This window comes from Harpegnathos saltator, unplaced genomic scaffold (assembly GCF_003227715.2).
Source record: "Harpegnathos saltator strain DR-91 unplaced genomic scaffold, Hsal_v8.6 scaffold10, whole genome shotgun sequence".
Taxonomy (NCBI): Eukaryota; Metazoa; Arthropoda; class Insecta; order Hymenoptera; family Formicidae; genus Harpegnathos; species Harpegnathos saltator.
The window spans coordinates 957,787-974,473 of record NW_020229873.1 but is presented as its reverse complement, the minus strand read 5'-3'; the positions used below and the strand labels follow the sequence as shown (position 1 = coordinate 974,473).

General features: G+C 43.6%; 4 protein-coding genes and 1 long non-coding RNA gene across 10 annotated transcripts; 1 reads left to right on the top strand and 4 right to left on the bottom strand.

Moving 5' to 3' along the window:
- The first annotated feature begins 4 nt into the window (after positions 1-4).
- Positions 5-755, top strand: LOC112588197 (uncharacterized). Its single transcript, XR_003112650.1, has 2 exons — positions 5-523; positions 601-755. It is a non-coding gene; the product is annotated as an uncharacterized LOC112588197 (long non-coding RNA).
- On the bottom strand, positions 331-4,049 carry Crk (Crk proto-oncogene, adaptor protein). Its single transcript, XM_011152830.3, has 3 exons — positions 3,420-4,049; positions 2,383-2,738; positions 331-2,303 (listed from the first exon to the last, which is right to left on the bottom strand). Exons 1-3 carry the CDS (start codon positions 3,452-3,454, stop codon positions 1,822-1,824), a joined length of 873 nt encoding a protein of 290 aa, XP_011151132.1. The 5' UTR covers positions 3,455-4,049; the 3' UTR covers positions 331-1,821.
- Positions 4,050-4,238: 189 nt separating this feature from the next.
- LOC105190215 (MAM and LDL-receptor class A domain-containing protein 1) lies at positions 4,239-9,963 on the bottom strand. Its single transcript, XM_011152836.3, has 11 exons — positions 9,338-9,963; positions 8,396-8,986; positions 8,082-8,279; positions 7,622-7,982; positions 7,188-7,364; positions 6,663-7,089; positions 6,229-6,573; positions 5,572-5,793; positions 5,019-5,404; positions 4,755-4,920; positions 4,239-4,684 (listed from the first exon to the last, which is right to left on the bottom strand). The coding sequence occupies exons 2-11, from the start codon at positions 8,818-8,820 to the stop codon at positions 4,644-4,646; spliced, it is 2,748 nt and encodes a 915-aa protein (XP_011151138.1). The 5' UTR covers positions 8,821-8,986; positions 9,338-9,963; the 3' UTR covers positions 4,239-4,643.
- Positions 9,964-10,709: 746 nt separating this feature from the next.
- On the bottom strand, positions 10,710-11,417 carry LOC105190216 (eukaryotic translation initiation factor 2-alpha kinase 1). Its single transcript, XM_025297841.1, has 4 exons — positions 11,359-11,417; positions 11,185-11,275; positions 10,951-11,118; positions 10,710-10,874 (listed from the first exon to the last, which is right to left on the bottom strand). The coding sequence occupies exons 1-4, from the start codon at positions 11,415-11,417 to the stop codon at positions 10,710-10,712; spliced, it is 483 nt and encodes a 160-aa protein (XP_025153626.1).
- A 482-nt stretch (positions 11,418-11,899) lies between these two features.
- On the bottom strand, positions 11,900-16,570 carry Duba (Deubiquitinating enzyme A). 6 transcript variants are annotated; one of them, XM_011152842.3, is made up of 11 exons: positions 15,762-16,570; positions 15,082-15,167; positions 14,678-14,805; positions 14,454-14,596; positions 14,207-14,362; positions 13,936-14,095; positions 13,653-13,864; positions 13,473-13,592; positions 13,229-13,384; positions 12,888-13,138; positions 11,900-12,713 (listed from the first exon to the last, which is right to left on the bottom strand). In XM_011152842.3, exons 1-10 carry the CDS (start codon positions 15,906-15,908, stop codon positions 12,935-12,937), a joined length of 1,512 nt encoding a protein of 503 aa, XP_011151144.1. In that variant the 5' UTR covers positions 15,909-16,570; the 3' UTR covers positions 11,900-12,713; positions 12,888-12,934. The 6 variants fall into 6 exon arrangements, with proteins under 6 accessions (XP_011151144.1, XP_019700222.1, XP_025152908.1 ...); XM_019844663.2 differs by having other exon boundaries at positions 11,902-12,713; positions 12,955-13,138; positions 14,687-14,805; XM_025297123.1 differs by having other exon boundaries at positions 11,902-12,713; positions 12,955-13,138; positions 14,687-14,790.
- Between the last annotated feature and the right edge of the window lie 117 nt (positions 16,571-16,687).

Genomic DNA, 16,687 nt, shown 5'->3' with positions numbered 1-16,687 from the left:
AGAATCTCGCCTTTAGTAACGTAAAATTTTATTCATATGGAATATCCAGTTTCGCCTATCGTAATACTGCGAGTAGTGTTCTTTTAGGAAGATTGCGGAGAACTTATGTGATTGAGATGACGATGACATGATGGAAATGTCAAATGCACGTGATTTTTTATAATGCGATGAAACCGAGAAACTGAACCGCTAAAAAAAGTACTGTTTTATCGTTTTTGACGATGGAAATACGCATCGCGAAAACATGATGAAAAATACGGTAAATATGATTCAAGGTGACACAAGCTTGCTTCCTGTTTCGTTTTTAGGGTATTTTAGTATACACTACAATACATTGTACGAGAATTTATTGTATACAGCCCCGATATACAGGCTGATATCGTCGACCTGAGAGATACTTTGACAGCGAACACACCTCTTATCTCTTTGAAAATGGAAGTTAATTATATCTGTGAAAATTAATTATATTTATGTTCGACGAGATCCGCCGTGTCGAAGTGCTCCCGATGACGACAACCATCCTGTAAGTGTACGATCGACTTTTTGATACAATTAACCTTTCCATCATTCTATATAAATACAAATTCCTACCACAATCAGTTGCTCCAGTGTGGCACAACCTATGGCTAACAGCTATTATATGTACCATGAGACAGAGACGCTCTCGCGTAGCTCGCGGGGACTGGTGCTCTATGTCGCATCGTCTTTTTCCTGTTGTACATACCAACATCGCGGATATTCGGAAGCGTCAGTAACACAGCAGCGAAGACAATGATAAGTATACACAGTAGCTTTCTATCATAGTCACTGTATGACTAGAAGACATTACCGTATATTCGGCGCGCGGAATATACCCGTCCCAACTTCAGGATTAATATTAGCCGTAGTACATTACACTAACAAGACGTCTCACAAGAAGCATACCTCCTTTCGATTGCGATATTATTCATAAATAAGAGTATGCGTGATAACTTATATATGTTTATAAATTGATAATATAATTCTCCATAAAATCAACAAGTCCGTGTGGATGGGTTGCTCTTGTCGAGCGTGAATAGAAAACTCGGTGCGTTCAACCGTTAGCTCGGAACGTTCAACAAATCCCTCGATAAAACCTACGCGTATGTGAGTGTTAAACTAGTGCGCTATACTATTACATGTATATATCTAGGAGAAGAAAGGCGAGAGGATACACGCAGCTTGATCTGTTGAAACTGTAAATTAAAAAACTCTGCTAGAATATACATCCTACAAATACTGCGTTAAAGAAAGAAAGAAAGTCGTTGCGCCTATTGCTTCTTTGTCCTCTGAGACGTGATTTCTTTTACCGTTTCCAAAATAAAATTCTAAGATCGTACTAATACATATATAACTTTATACTTTACATATCATCTATATCTAATATAACGTCATAAAAATTATGCTTGTGCTTTGGGAGATTAGCGATGTGTAACGTAAGATATTGTGGGCTGACGCGTGACTAAATCATTAACACACTGCGGAGATACCAATCGTGTGAACCTCCAAGCATCTCCTATGTTCCGACGTATTGCACAAGAATCTGGGGTTCGTTTAGCGTTGTAACATGCGGCGACGGTAGCGTATCGAACGTAACATGATTGTTCGGACCTCCGGATAAAACAAGCACATCTGTGCGCGATGGTACATATAATAGATGTTATTATAGTAACCTAAATTGATAATATAGGAAGAGTCTCTCTATCTCTCTCTTTCTTTCTCTCTCTCTCTCTCTCTCCCTCCCTCCCTCACCCCCTCTCCCCTTTGTCACACGCACGGTGCATCGCACTTAGAGAACTTCTGTTAAATCTCCTGATTGTCCTCGCCGGTCTCATTGTCTACGAATTCTACGTGCGTGAACGGAAAATGCCCGACCTTGCCGTGCAGCTCGCCCTCCCATTGACCGTTAATATTAGTCTTTGTCACTTTTATTATATCACCTACTTCCAGCTTCAGCGCGGTCTTGTCGTACGCATTCGGTACCCTAGCCTGTTTCACTTTCGCGAATGCTGGTAGCGTTCTCTGAATGTTCGATCTTCGCGTGACGGTCGTGGTCGTTGCTTGACCCGCCGTCGTTTCATGCGGCACCTGAGTAGCCGAGCCCGAATTCGAATTGGAGCCTGAACTGCCGCCGCTCTCCGGTCGCGAATTGTTCTCTATTATCATGTGGTTGTCCTCGTCGTACTTCTGAACGTACGGCACCGGCACTGAACCAATTTGGCCAAGACTATTTCTAGCTGTCCACCATTGCTCCTCATCCTTCGATACCACAGTGAGTATTTCACCTGTATCATAACCATCTCATTAAGCTGACTCAGAATAGCTGAGAAAAATTAGGACAAGATTCGGAAAAGTTCATTATACCTTTCCTAAAGGGTAAGTCATCTGGATCATTGCCCTCAAAGTCATACTTTGCAATTATCCTTTGTGTCTTTTTCAGAGCAGGCCTGATTAATGGTGTGGTGTCCAAGTAATGTAATTTATAAAAGGCCAGTAGACTGGGAATGTCTGGAAACATCTGATCGCCTATCCGATACCGAACTTGATCCCCTTGTTGGATCTTATTGATGATATAGTGGCTAACTTTGCTGTCTTCTCTTACACATAGCACAAAGTCACCATGTATGGAAGTGCTATCCCGTACCAAAAATACACCACCTTCCTTTTCACCCATTAATAAGTCAGAAGCATCTTGTCTCGACATGGCACCAAAGTACCAGCTAAAAGAAAATCAGATATAGTTATAGTATCACAGATGTTCATATAACTTAATAATACAATAAATCAAATCTATTGAGGAGAGATATGTATATGCAAATAAAACTGTCCAAAAAAATAAGTTTCTTCTTCAATAAATCATAGAAGAGAAGCATAAAGAGCAAAGCTTGGTGTTATAGTTACATACAACTGATTAAAGTTTATTAAGCTTTAAATAATTTATCCGCTAAAGTAAAGCATACAAGAGGCCAAAATTTGTATAAATTTAAATTAATTTTAATCAACAGTTATATCAAACAGCTTATATCAAAATATCTTCAATAACATATAAGACATACAAAAAACGTTGGAAAAAAAAAAACTACAAAATTTCCTACACTATAATCTTCTATTTCTGCGCTTCATATTTGGAAATACCAGTCTGAAATAAATTACGGCTCATATTGCATGGACCAAAACTGATTTATCCATGCTTTGAAGAATACAAACAAAAAATGTTAACTATTTCGCAAAATTCTGAAAAAAACAGTTGTCAAGCGTTCGCGATACGCCTCGAGAGTCACCTTGCAAGCCGCGACTTTTAAAACCGACATTATCCTGCTGTGTGGAGCACACGACATGTCGAATGCCGCGTTGGATTACGCGGATGAATGAAAACACGAGAATTCTCGTGCGACACGCACCTCGACTTGTCGTACTGATCGAAGGTCGCAGCCATTGTCGCGCCTGTTGTCCGAGAGGATTGCACAGTCCGAGAGTAGTGAAACGATAACTTCTTCCCTCGTCAATTATCAATTAATATACTGTTACGGGGCCGCGCCGATAGTGAGAGCACGTCGGCGAAACGCCCGCATAGTAAGAATTGTGGTAGCGATGCGCGAGACTCCACTTGGATTACGAGCTAAGGAGCACAGATGTTGTATCTGTCGCGCAATTTCACCACGTTCGCCGGCTGTACAATACTGCGTAAAACCCCAGGAATTTCCGCTCGAACGTTCCTCCTCCTCCTCCTCCTCTTCTCAGGCACGATCAAGTATCACTCGTTATACGTTGAACGTGCTTTGCACGGTATGATCTTGTGGCGGCGGACCGTCGTCAACATGTTGGCAGACCGACGGTGTCACGCGTTCATTCGCGACGTTTCTCCCTTCGCTCGATGTAGTCACGATCGACGAACGCGAATGCTCTCTCTTTCTCTCTCCCCTCGTTATTTGCGCGAGATCGCCACGAGCTAAATCAACACTTGTTCGTCGCGGAAAGCGTCTCGTAAAGCGAGTTAGGAACTGCCAGGATCTCACAAAAATGGTCGCCGGACTGCTGGCACGACTCGTCGCGCCTTGCGATCCCTTCGCAACGCGCGCATTTATCGATAGGTCGATTCGTATCTACCGAGTGTACTGTTACTTGCGGATCACACCTAACGAGTGACCCCACCACGCCGTGCGTGGTTAACCTCCTCGTCATTATAGCGAGAGGTCGATATTTTACTAAAAATAAACATGTACACGGGAGACAGATGTTTGGCTTTATTGTATTCTCCGAACCTTAAAATGTTGCTCGTAAACGTGTATGCGTAATGTACATCATTAAGATGTTCATATGTGCGTCATGTAACAAAAGTACATATTTGATACCATCGAAATTACTGAGACTAATCACTTTTGCTACGCAGTTTAATCAATTGTGCGCGTTTAATTAGCTATGATGTTTCATTAACTATATGATAGTCTTACATTACAATTCACCTTGAGCAAAAGATTTTATTGCATGTTCTACTTGCGCTATCGTTGCAGCTTTATACATAATAGCTCCTAGTTGATGTGTAAAAAAAGATTCTTCTAATATTACAGGCAGTTTCTTCTTCATCTCATGATCACTTCAGCATTCTTCATTCGGTATTCATCTTCTTATGTCTCGTTTTCGGTCGGCTGAGCACTGGCTGGTCGAGCTAAAAAGTACACATATTTTTATCTTCTACCCACTTACATTTCTTTTGATTTCGACTCGGTTGCTCTTACTTCTACATCCCATCGGCTGAAACTTTATGTCGTCAACGGCAAAGCCACCGTTACTCGCACTTCCCTCGAGGATCAATCGGTACGGGGTACGGGCCTCGATCATCACCTGCGCCGCCATCCACACTGGTCGTGGATTGTTCAACCCTTTTGCCGTCAGTGACCACAACTGCAAGGAAATTCAAAGGAAACACAACAAAGTTCGAAGCACCACGTAATTCATTTTCTCAAGAACCTATCGAATTTTTATATTTAACATTCTCATACCGCCTGTTCCTGCTCGCCTTCGCTTTCCTCGTTACCATCTTCCTCAGCAGGCGCTTTGATCACCCGTAGAGTAGTGGACTCCTCTACGCCGAAAGCAGCGAACCAGAAGGTTAAACAGACGAACTCCTCGTCGGGTGAAGCGCTGATTACAGGCGACCGCAGCTGCACCGTCGTCGACTGCTTGTTGTTCGTGAAGATGTCGAAGAACACAAAATCACCGGTCGCGCCGAATGTCTTGTCTAACAACTGAGCTGGTCGATGGGTCTGGAAAGCACGCTGCCACATCACGGCCCGGTCATTGTCGGAGGCAGTCGTGTTTTCCCATCCGCACAGACCTTTCTCGAAGCTGCAGTCTTCCGCACGGACGGCCGCGCTCAGTGGTTTAACTGAGATTATTAAATACAAAGCATCAATCAGTTTTAACATCTTAACGTCATCGTCATATCATGTCTAGTCCAAGCTGACTAATGTTAAATGTTGAAACTAATAAGAAATAAGAATTAGACGTGAAGGCTTGGAGGTTTAAAGGCAAACGGGGACTATTAATACTTACTGCTGCAGTTTCCAGTATAAAATGCGATATCGTCGATTCCAATGCTACCGCTCGCTCTGTTCGGACCCCATGTGCCCTCGAACACGATGTTGAAGTTTGTGTTCTCGTTGATGTTAGCCTGAGCGTAGCTCCACGTGGGTCCTTGGTTGTTGTACAATTGCCATATCGGTTTGGCTTCCGCCGAGGTGTCGCCTGCCGCTTGCACGTACAGCCGCAAGACGCCTGTGAACGTATCAGGATACCAATGTTCTTGTTCCAAAATTTGGGAAAAAAAACGTAATTTTACAAAATATTGTTACACACAGCCGTCTCGCGCGTACCGGGTTCGCGAAATGAACTTGGACAAGACTTTTAAGAAAAGAAAGAACTCTTTTCTTTACTTCAAATATGTACAAACTCTCACTTATTAACGAATTCTCTCGTTTAATTATCTAACGATAATTAAGAATAGCGTTTGAGTCACGTCAGCTCGCGGCGACGGCTCGTGACTCTCTCTCTCTCAGCTGTTGTTGTTTTCTTCTTATCGATTTTCCGTCGTCCAGACAATTATCCTTCAGTTGTGAAAATCAGTACCAAATGCCTAAGGCTCGCGGACAACGGACGCTGCCACAAACCTTGTGGCTCGAACACAACAATATATTTCTTATAAATGCTCACCTAAGCTGGGTCCTGTGGAGTCGATGAACGGCTCGAACATGAAATACCAGAACGTGATACATAGCGGTTCCTCGGAACCTTTCATCTCTCGACTGACCAGCTGAGCAGTGCCGCCTCCGGACGATCGCGGGCCACCTCGCAGACGCGCGAGTCCTAGGAAATACTCGTTGCGTCGGTTAACCGTGTGCCCGTTGCTGTATGGCTTCCTCTGGTTCCTCGGACCCAACACCTGCGTGGACATTCGCTCCCACTCGACGCGGTCCGGGTCGCGCGAATTGATCCACTCGCACTCGTCGACTTCGAAGGTGCAGTCTCGAGGTATCGGACCGGCCACTTGTGGTGAAACTGTCCAGTCGATGTGAATAAATAATTAGAGAACCAAGCGAAAAGCGTCAGGTAATTCGAGTGCTATGATTCAAGCAACGGGAACTCACCGGGGCAGGCACCCTGTCCGTACGAAACATCGTCAATGGCGATATCACCCATGCCGGTGTTGCCCACCGACGCCTCGAACGCCAGCTGGAAGTCGTCGAGCGAGCTGATCGTCACTTGAGACATGAACCAAGCGTTGCCAGCGTTCCCGGACAGCCCCCAGATCTCCTGCAGCTGATTGTCCGAGCTGCGAAAGTGACGTAGGTAGAGCTTGAGGTAACCGACACCAGAGCCGAACATGTGGAACCAGAAGTGCATGCACATCGGCGCGTCCGCGCTGGTCGCCGGGAAGCTCGAGCTTACCAGCTTCGCTATGTCGCCAGGTCGTCGTGGGAAGTTGGAGTCTATGTACGCGTAACCGCCGGCAGTGGCGCGGTCGCTGGAGCTGTCCATCGCCGGGCCGGTTGTGGGATTATCGCTGCCACGACTCTGAAACAGTGAATATTTTCTAAGCATCTACTCATGTCCATGTGATCCAGAATTAACTCCATTAACAGCCTGTGAACGGCTCATTTGAGTGCACTCACTATGGTCCAATCGAAATCGTCCTCCGCGTCGTTGTTCCAGTCACAAAAACCGCCGGCGAAGTTGCAGAATCCGACGCACGACGTGCCAGGCTGCAGGTCTATGTCATCGACGGCGATGTACCCGCGATACAGACGCGACGGGTCCGTGGAGTCCACCGGCACACCTTCGATGATCACCTGATCGCCAAGATTTCTGTCTGATTATTCCAAATGTCCAACAGTTGAAGATTCATAAGTCTCTTCCCACGGAATATACATCTCAATTGATGTATCTCTACTTGAAGAACGCTTCGTTCGTCTATCAACACTCGTTGAGCGTTTACGGGGAAAAAAACTTTTGAATTAATATGATACTTTTAATAATTAGTTATCATTTAGGTAATATATATATATATAATGTATGAGAAGCGCTTTACCAAAGGGAATTGACATACCGAGTGCAACGCAGGATACGTGTAGAGTATTTGCGCCTGTTGCCATACTCCGAGCGTGTAATACTGCGCGTGCCATAACACGCGCTCCTCTGCAACCTCCACCGGTTCGCAAGGCGCCGGAGCAGTGACATTCTCCACAGGCAGCTCCTCGGACTGCTCTTTCTTGAACGAGAACTCGTCCACGCCAACGTGCAGCAGCACTCGCAGCCCTGCGATGCTGAGGCCGTCCATGGTGTACTTAAACATGAAGCAAGTACCGGAGACTCCAGTGCTGCCCAATTGTGGGCTGTGCAGGAGACCGCCAGAGCTCTTGAACTTGAGATCCTTCGATGGTACATGCGACGTCTCCACGAAGGCATACCTAGGCACGTCGATTCATTTCGCGAAGATTAAGATCTTTAGTCGTTGAAATATTAAATGACACGTGTATGAAGTTATAAATGGGAGCGCTCAAACTAACCCTCCTTCCATGGTACCGCTCGTAGCATCAGCTGCAGGTCCACCCAACCAGTTGGTACCCATTCCGGTACCGGGCATCCAATCTAAGGCGGCGTTACCATTCTGCCACTCGCAGAGCGGCATCGAAGGACTCGGTCCAAAGTCGCAGAAAACTTCATCCACTGTAACCGTCGGCGGTGGTACCGTGATCGTAGGGAACCTCGCATACGACGATACAAAATAATATGTAATCGTGTTACACGTACAACTATATGTTTAACTAATTAATAGAGACTGAGTTTTGGAAGATGAAAGTATGTGCCACTTTCGAGGTACCTTTGCGAGGAAGGGTTCCTCTGCGCGAGCGTGGTGGGATACGGAGGCCCGGGTAACAAAGAGGTTTCCGTGGTGAAAGGCGCGGTGCTACGAGTCGGCAGGATGTCCGGTCTACCTGGCCACTGCCTGGGCTCGATGCGCTCCACTTCGTCTAACGGCTCGCGATCGCGATCGCGATCGATGGAATTAACGGGAGGCTGCCGCGAATCGACGGAATCCGCAGATTCCCCATTGCTCGTCGCATCATTGACTCCGTTGTTCGCGAGACTTTTCCTCCAGTCGGGTAAGTAGCTCGCATTTTGCACAGCACCCACGAGATCAACCTGTTCGCCGAACATCGCGTTCAAGGTTGTCGACGGATACCAGGTCATACTCCGCGACGAAGAGGACGACCAGCAGCTCAGCAATAGAATCCACCACCACATATCCCTAGTTGCGGTCCTTCTTTTCGTTTGCCTATTTCTCACAAGGTTTGCACTTGCTCGCGTACGTGCGTCATGTGTTGTTGTTCGTTGCTACTCGCTCATCGGGATCCTTGAGGCCCGCCGATGATAATCTTGACATGTGGTTTGTCTGGTGGAATCTTTCCTTCTTAAAATACAAGATTGTTTCACATGAAGCACTACATCGTGTTATCAATTGGCAATTAAATAGAGAATATTAACGATTTAAATGGAGAAACACTGAACACAAGAATAAAATAAGTTTAATTTACAATGTCCACTTTGAGATTGTGCCCGAAGAAAGTGCTGAACAAAATGTAATGTTAAGCCATTAAGCTTCGTTAAAAATTTTATACATTTGTACACGTTTGTAAATATATCTACAACTATTCTAGAACAGCTAAAATACAGTTCTCGAAATTATTCTCCCGTTATTTGCGAATGTCATTTTGCTCAACACTAATCCGAAGTGGACTAATCTTACAGACGATGGACTTACATTCTTGCAGCCCAGACTTGAACTCTCCGATTTCCTTACACCTTACGAAATCACGAGGAAGCGTTCAGACGACAAGGCCGGCGGCGTGATATCTGTACCAACGAGATGCGAACTGTACGGTTCTCCTGGGCTACGGCCATCAGGTACGGAATGAAACGGTGTATCCGCGCAATTCCGCACAGTTCCGGCCTTTTCAGTTTCCGGTCGTTACACTTTCCGTGTGCGTCCGCACACGTCGAACAATTGAATTCCAACGATGCAGAATGCCGCAATAACGAGATTAAAATCTGGTCGTTTTCATTGGCGCTAAAACGTGCGTTCTGCGTGTTGCGTTTCCGAAATCACGGGATTTTTAATTGCGAACGCAGCAGTATACGTGCGATCATTAATTTAATTTAATTTTCTGCCGATTATTACACACTGCTATTAATACACTGCTTAAGATAACGCTCGTACACGTTATAAACTATAAAATATCTCTTCGATTCGATTCCATCACACGTATAAAATCAATAAAATTGTCGAATGTGATAAAAAGAAGGAAACACTGACTGAGGTTTTTGATTCAACATTCTACTGAAATCATTTAACGCGCGATTTACGCAATAGAAACCCGATTCTGATTCGTTCATTTTTTAAGATCCTTCACTGCTAGTTTTGTTCTGGTGAAAATTTGGCGGCTTGAGAAATTTCAAAAAAATGTGTGGGCCGAAATTCGCGGGTTCTCGATTGGCGAGATTAATAATTCGCCCGACATTCAAATATACTCGAACGATATAGGGGACCAGAAAGGGACAGAGCACAAGTTGATCGGTGTGAGGTCGATTCGGGCTTTGCTTCCTCAGCATTTTCGATATCAGGTTCACGATAGACGCCGGTGTTCCTCGAGGTAGAGGCTGCGGTGGATAATCGAACACTAATTTTGTAATTTCGATCAGACTCTGTAATAATAATTATAAATGTATTTATCTTTCTTGACTAAGAAGACACGCGCGAATGTGACTGAAATATCCAATATTGCAAATGCCTTTTCAACATTCTTTACTCTGTCTTCAAAGAAACATCATGCTTGCGACAAATGCAAGATAAATTAAAAATTCGTATCTCGCAATCAATTAATTTGATTTACCGTGGCAGGGAATGGAAGCCTCTTGGTGATCATCTCGTACAATACAACGCCCATGCTCCATACATCACACTTGAAATCGTACGGCTGTGCAGTTAACATCTCTGGGGCCATGTAATAGTAAGATCCCGCGCGACAAGTTATGCATTTTCTACAAAAAAGGAAGAAAAAGAATAAGAGCGAAGAGAGAGAATGAGTCTAAGAATCGTCTAAATTCATAACATGTAGAAATTGGTTTATCGATATTTACTTCTGAAGACTCTTCGAGACGCCGAAGTCGCCGATTTTAACAATATCCCCGCGGCTACCGGTCAGCATAATGTTCTCTGGTTTTAAGTCTCGGTGAAGGATCTTTTTTGAGTGAATGTGATGTACTCCCAGAGTGACTTGCGAAAAGAGATACAGAGCGTCCTGTGAAAAGATATTCCCGGTATATCTCATTGCTCTAAAATGTGTCCTCTGTATAGTTATCGGAAAGTATAGTTACTTTCTCCTTGAGAGGCAACTTTCGTTTCTCTAGCAAATCTTTCAGCGTGCATCTAGTTGCGTATTCCATAAGAATGTAACTGTGATTGTGCGCTATCCACGCTCCGTGATAAGAGACTATATTCGGATGTCGCATCTTGCGCAGGCATTGCACCTCCTCGAGCACTATCTGAATCACAAGATGTATACAGAAAATGTACAAGGATGGTCAATGCATTGTGTGATTCCTTTGTACCTTGGATGACGAATAGTTCACTGTGTTTAAATCTTGTTCTTTTATGACGAATGGTTTCGAGTCCTTCTTTCTTCTTACCAGGTATACGGTTCTAAAAATATATATATTTATAAAGCAATTCTCATCATTTGTATATATAGTTATGCGTTCGTTTCAAATAATGATAATATATACCCGAACGTTCCGTTGCCGAGAGTGCTCTCAAATCTGTAGTCGTCGGTACACATGTACATTTTTACCTTTGTAAGAAACAGAGAGCGGCAGCGAAAGAAAACAAGATTTAATTTCGTCTAAAACAGATGCGAAAATGTCATGGTTCGACGGTGACACTCGATCTTGTTTATCAAAGACACTCTTCACTTTGTTGTGGTAAACCATCTACGTACTTCGACACTTCGAGAAACACCGATGTTGACCTTCTCCACAACGCAAATTCGTGTCATTTAAATAGGATACAGCAAAATTAGTGTCGCTCTTGTTAACTTATCTTTTCTGTAAAAAAACTCGGCGGTAAAAAATAATGTACAAAATCGGCGGTGGATGTTTCTAAACATGTTGACCATAATTAAAGTTACAGTTAGATAATTTTTTATTTACTCCTTTTTATACAAATAATGCAACGCAGATATTTTCTAAAGCATTTTCACCTATACTATATCGAGAAAAAAACATCACGGTTATCAAACATATATATATGCATCATATATACATACATAATGTATGTGTATATGTATGTACGTATCTATGTGTATATATATATATATAATTCTTCCTTGTCTAATCGCATTGCATGCCATATGGTAATAATGTTGAACCCCAAAATAGGCGAGTTAATATAGATTGTGACAGCAGATATCACGTAATTATGAAGATTTTTTTAACAATAACAATTTTGGAATGATACAATTATTTTGACCATTCTCCAAATGACAAATACAAAGATACAACAAAAGAGAACACAGCTACTTTATGAGTGTTAACGAAGCGCTTAACGACTATATGACGTACGTAGGACGTTTTGAAAATTCCATATGTACGTTATCAATCGACATATCGTTGGAAAAGACAGACAGGTGGAGAAGAAAGGCAGAAGAAATCATTTATTCGGTTGTCGGTTTGAAAGAGAAAAAAGCGAAGTGGAAAGAACGTGTTGAATGTGTGAAATGGATAGAAATGGATGAGGAAGAAATAAAAAATTATTGCAATATTTACTCGCGGATGAGAAAGCAAACCACCTCATGCCCTGGCACAACGCGGGGATAGATGATACTGCAATATATATATATATATATATATATGTATATATATATATAAATGTATATATCTTTACTCTGATATCTTTTGAACTTTGTCATTGCCGACCGCATTTCAAGAATTGTTACTAGAACTGTTATTAGACTCTATCGTGTTAGGGCTATCGCTTCCAGCGGACGCAGTCACACGTGATTGCTTCAAGCTGTCCAAATACTCCTGTTGCGACGTCGCTAGCACTTGCGAGAGTATATCGCTATCTTCCCAATCGGTCAGACCTGGAAAATTAGAAAGTCATTAGAGAGATCACCGTGAAAGTTATTAGAAATCCGTATAAAAATCTAATAGCTACTTCTTCAATAAATATCTCTAGAACATCACGTCAGGTAAATGCGTGCACATAAGTAAAGGCGATTCACTACGTTTAGAAATTACATTTCACATGAACTGACTTTTAGAATAAATTCCTTTCGGGTTTGTTATTCCACAAATCAAGAGTTTAGCTCTTCGGGTTCTCACCGAACACTTCAGGAGGAAGGCGATTGAACAACGGGATGTCGGGTGATGCATGTGCCTCCTTGCTGCTTCCTGGTACAGGTTCCTGCGGCGTCACTTTTATCTCAAAGTCCGACGGCAGGTGGGATCCTTGAGTCGTTGACTGGTGCTGTGGCGATCTTTTGTTATATCGTACTGCGTCGCTGATCTGATGATCACAACAGACAGCACTGCTTTATACACGCGTCACTTTGAAACACCGCGCATAGTTATTATCACATCGGTGTACAAGACGAACCTTTGGAGAATTACGTAAATTATCTTGGCTAGTTTGAGTTGTAGTCGGTGACGAGGTATGGCTACGTTGCTGTCCACGACCTCCATGCGAATGAAAGTGCGAATGATTATGTTGCGCGCTCGTAACTGTGCTCGTACTGCTACTACTGGCTGATCGCTTGATTCAAAAGTCACGAAAGACTGAGTCTTTGTTTCTTTTCAATAAAGGTACATAATGGTCGTTACGATCAAGTGTCTCTACTTACTGCTTTGCGCATCTCGTTGTCGCGCAGCCATTGCAAGTAACTCTCCCTCGCTACTTGTTCCTCAATAGCTTCGTTGGTCGCTTCCCAATCGGTGGCTTTGATTTTATCCTCCAGCATTGTCTGTTGAACGAAATCGCATAGTCAAATCGACGTGTCAAGTCGACTCGTTTACGGATTTACCTGTTCGATGTGTAATTCTTCACTCTGACGGACCGCGTCGGATATCAAAGCATGATCGGCAGCACCGGGGTTATATGCTGGCAAACCGAGACCGACACCTACGGTAGCTTTGTACGGATCAACTATGCTGTTGTAGTGACTATCGCGTTGGTATGACAGCCTAATAGGCTCATTGTCACTTTTCACAGTAGTATGGAAGATATCGATAGGTTCTGTAAAAAATTTGATCGATAATCAAGTAATATTGAAAACTTGCAGGATGAGCGAGAAAAATGATGCCTACCAGTACTATAACAGTACAATTGGATGCTACGGTTGTACATTTCCGACATGGCATGCATTTCTATATGGTTCCCATGAACGTATTCCAGCCTTTTTCTATTCACATAGTTGCTGAAATCTTCCGCCGCCACGAAATTTCGGAAGAACTCCTTATTGGAAGCCTGAAAATACGTCCGATCATACATTGAGCCATAATGGAGAGTAATAGCCAGCAAGCAACTTAAATTTGAAATTATCACAAGCATATCATATCAAGTTGTATCGTAACTTACAATATAATCCATACAATGCTTCCGTACAACCCCATGCATCTCTTGATCGCCATAAACTTGATCCGCTACAGCTCTAAACAGGCAAGCTCCATCTTCATCCATTTTCTTCACAATAAAACCCTTTTTCCGCATGTGCTTTTCAAACCATCGATCTCTCTGGAAAGTTAAAAATATAAATGTGATAACATGTGAACGCAGAATAATGCTTTATACCTATTGTGGAACACTTAAGCTTAACAACACTAACTTCTTGCCATTCAGCTAACGTGAGATTATTTCCCGCACGTCCTGTATATTCATCTCCACTGTTGTAACCATTTGCCAATTCGTGCTCCAGATTTGAGGCATTTCCAACGATGCTCACTCTTCCACTGACACTGGTGTCTGTTCCTAAAGAAATTAAATAAACTCTGTTGTGTAAACAAGTTTTTCCAGTTTTATTAACTTTTAATGATATTACACAAGAAATACCTTGCATACCACTGCAAGAAGCAGCAGGTGGAGTTGCTTGCCTCTCACGTTCCCGTTCCCTCTCCCTCTCCCTGCCTCTGTCCCTCTCTCGCTCGCGTTTGGCGCGTGAGGATCTACCAATATAGCTACTAAAAGATTAGTAGATTCCTTATTATATATATAAAGTAGATATACATTTTACAAGAACAATTACTCTCATCATATAATGTGTCATAGATGTTACAGATGTCATAAATATCGTAACATGTTACGATATATCGTCACACAAGAATTATTGTGACATAAAAATATTCAATTTGTGTTAAACTGACTAATCTGACTAAGATTTAACTTATTTTTTGCATAGTCTGACACAATTCATTTTGAGTCTCACTGTTCTGTGATCTTTTTATGATTTTTATTACCTGTGGGGACTGACTCTTTGTCGGTGACGTTTACCATGGCTCGGGCCGCTTTCTTCAAAGTGCTTCTCTTCACGACGGTCACTTGCCTGTAACACAAAAGCATCATACATTAAACCTAGATTTAACTTTGCAAAAGCTTTTTGGTTGAACACTTGCAATTAGTGATCGTGCATGGTAATCAGCATTGTGCATTATAGCTCATTGCACTTTGATCAGTGCGAGTGTACAGTCATTCCCATGTCATTAAGTAAACATTGGCCTATAATTAGTCACAACCCAAATATCTTATCCAACGATTACAGTTTACATCACTCTCGATGGGCGAAAATGAGAAAAGAGAACAAAAACCTATAACAGCGACGAGACCAAGGGGAACGGTCTCTCTCTCTCTTTCTCTCTCTCTCTCTCTCAAAGCTTATACCTCGTACGAGCCGGCGGCCAGCACTACGGAACCGGATCCGTGATCAGCTTGAACTCCGTGCAAGTCGACGGTGAATCCACCGCTTCCGCGCACCTAGTCGCGTGTTTTCGGTAAAATCTGTCTTAGAGCTTTGTCTCGGTGCGTGACGCATGAGATTGCGATAAAACACATGACAGAAAGAGAGAAAAAAGGGGAAAGAGAAAGAGAGAGAGAGAAATAGACAAATAACGGATGGAGCATTCTCCACGTTGTCTCTTACCTGATAAGGACTGTTCGGCAGCGCGATGCTGCCGGAATTATGTTCATTCTGCACCACGCTATGATGAACGTCGACCTCCGTGCCTGCGCCTGGCTCGCGAGTACGATCCTTCGATGCGTTTGTCTTCTTCTTTGATAGGATCGTCATGATTGGCAACGATCAATCTTCGACTTTCGGTCCAGTCTGCCTTGTTTGACGCAAGTCTATGTATCTGTTCGCGATACCCTCCGCGGGGTCGTTACGTTACAGTCCGCGACGAATCACCTCGGTTATGTCGGTACAGGCTGCTGCTGCTGCTGTTCGTACACGTCGCAACAAGACCGACACAGACTCACTGACTTCTCTCGATCCACTTCTCAAGTCACGTCTCGCGACTCCACTAACATGGGCTATCGGCAAACGCGAGGATCGCCATACGCCTCTATTTGTTATTTTACACGAATCAGCGGATCCTGATTAATCGGGTTTGCACTCACAGCCGATACGTACACCTTCCCCCTGAAAGAAGAGAGTTCTCCAGTGCCCTCGGCGCCGACTGTCGATCGTTGCGTCACTCTCGGCGAAGAAACTTTTGGTCAGGATGACGTCGTTCCGCGGTTACCGTGCGACATGGCAGCCGAGCGACAGGGATAATCAGATCGGTCGTTAAACGATGCCACACGGAATGTTTTGTCGGGTCGCCATGTTCGCTCGTCGTTTCGTAGAATTCAAGAACGTGCAGGATGCGGGAGCATAAAATTTACGAGATATATAGCACGCGCGCGCGTGTGTGCCATCATGCGTAATGGCGTCTCCACATCGACACACTCGATTCGAATGTTCGGAGCAGCATCTTTGAGCAAACGCGTGAGACACTTGGCGAGAGTCGTGGGCGAGGTAAGTTACCAGCAAAATAATCCCGCTTGCTTCGTTTTCAGCTTTGTTCA

What these genes read in the sequence shown, in the direction of transcription:
- LOC105190216 (XM_025297841.1), bottom strand. Translation starts at nt 11,417, where the DNA reads ATGTACATGTGTACCGACGACTACAGATTTGAGAGCACTCTCGGCAAC. An exon ending in TGAACTATTCGTCATCCAAG is followed by an intron (nt 11,119 to 11,184) that starts GTACAAAGGAAT and finishes CTTGTGATTCAG; the next exon opens with ATAGTGCTCGAGGAGGTGCA. An exon ending in AGTTGCCTCTCAAGGAGAAA is followed by an intron (nt 10,875 to 10,950) that starts GTAACTATACTT and finishes ATCTTTTCACAG; the next exon opens with GACGCTCTGTATCTCTTTTC.
- Duba (XM_011152839.3), bottom strand. Translation starts at nt 15,908, where the DNA reads ATGACGATCCTATCAAAGAAGAAGACAAACGCATCGAAGGATCGTACT. An exon ending in TTCTTGCAGTGGTATGCAAG is followed by an intron (nt 14,597 to 14,677) that starts GTATTTCTTGTG and finishes TAATTTCTTTAG; the next exon opens with GAACAGACACCAGTGTCAGT. An exon ending in AGCATTGTATGGATTATATT is followed by an intron (nt 14,096 to 14,206) that starts GTAAGTTACGAT and finishes ACGTATTTTCAG; the next exon opens with GCTTCCAATAAGGAGTTCTT.
- Crk (XM_011152830.3), bottom strand. Translation starts at nt 3,454, where the DNA reads ATGGCTGCGACCTTCGATCAGTACGACAAGTCGAG. An exon ending in GATCAGTACGACAAGTCGAG is followed by an intron (nt 2,739 to 3,419) that starts GTGCGTGTCGCA and finishes ATTTTCTTTTAG; the next exon opens with CTGGTACTTTGGTGCCATGT. An exon ending in TGACTTACCCTTTAGGAAAG is followed by an intron (nt 2,304 to 2,382) that starts GTATAATGAACT and finishes GTTATGATACAG; the next exon opens with GTGAAATACTCACTGTGGTA.
- LOC105190215 (XM_011152836.3), bottom strand. Translation starts at nt 8,820, where the DNA reads ATGTGGTGGTGGATTCTATTGCTGAGCTGCTGGTCGTCCTCTTCGTCG. An exon ending in CGTATCCTGCGTTGCACTCG is followed by an intron (nt 7,365 to 7,621) that starts GTATGTCAATTC and finishes CTTGGCGATCAG; the next exon opens with GTGATCATCGAAGGTGTGCC. An exon ending in CTCCACAGGACCCAGCTTAG is followed by an intron (nt 5,794 to 6,228) that starts GTGAGCATTTAT and finishes ATACGTTCACAG; the next exon opens with GCGTCTTGCGGCTGTACGTG.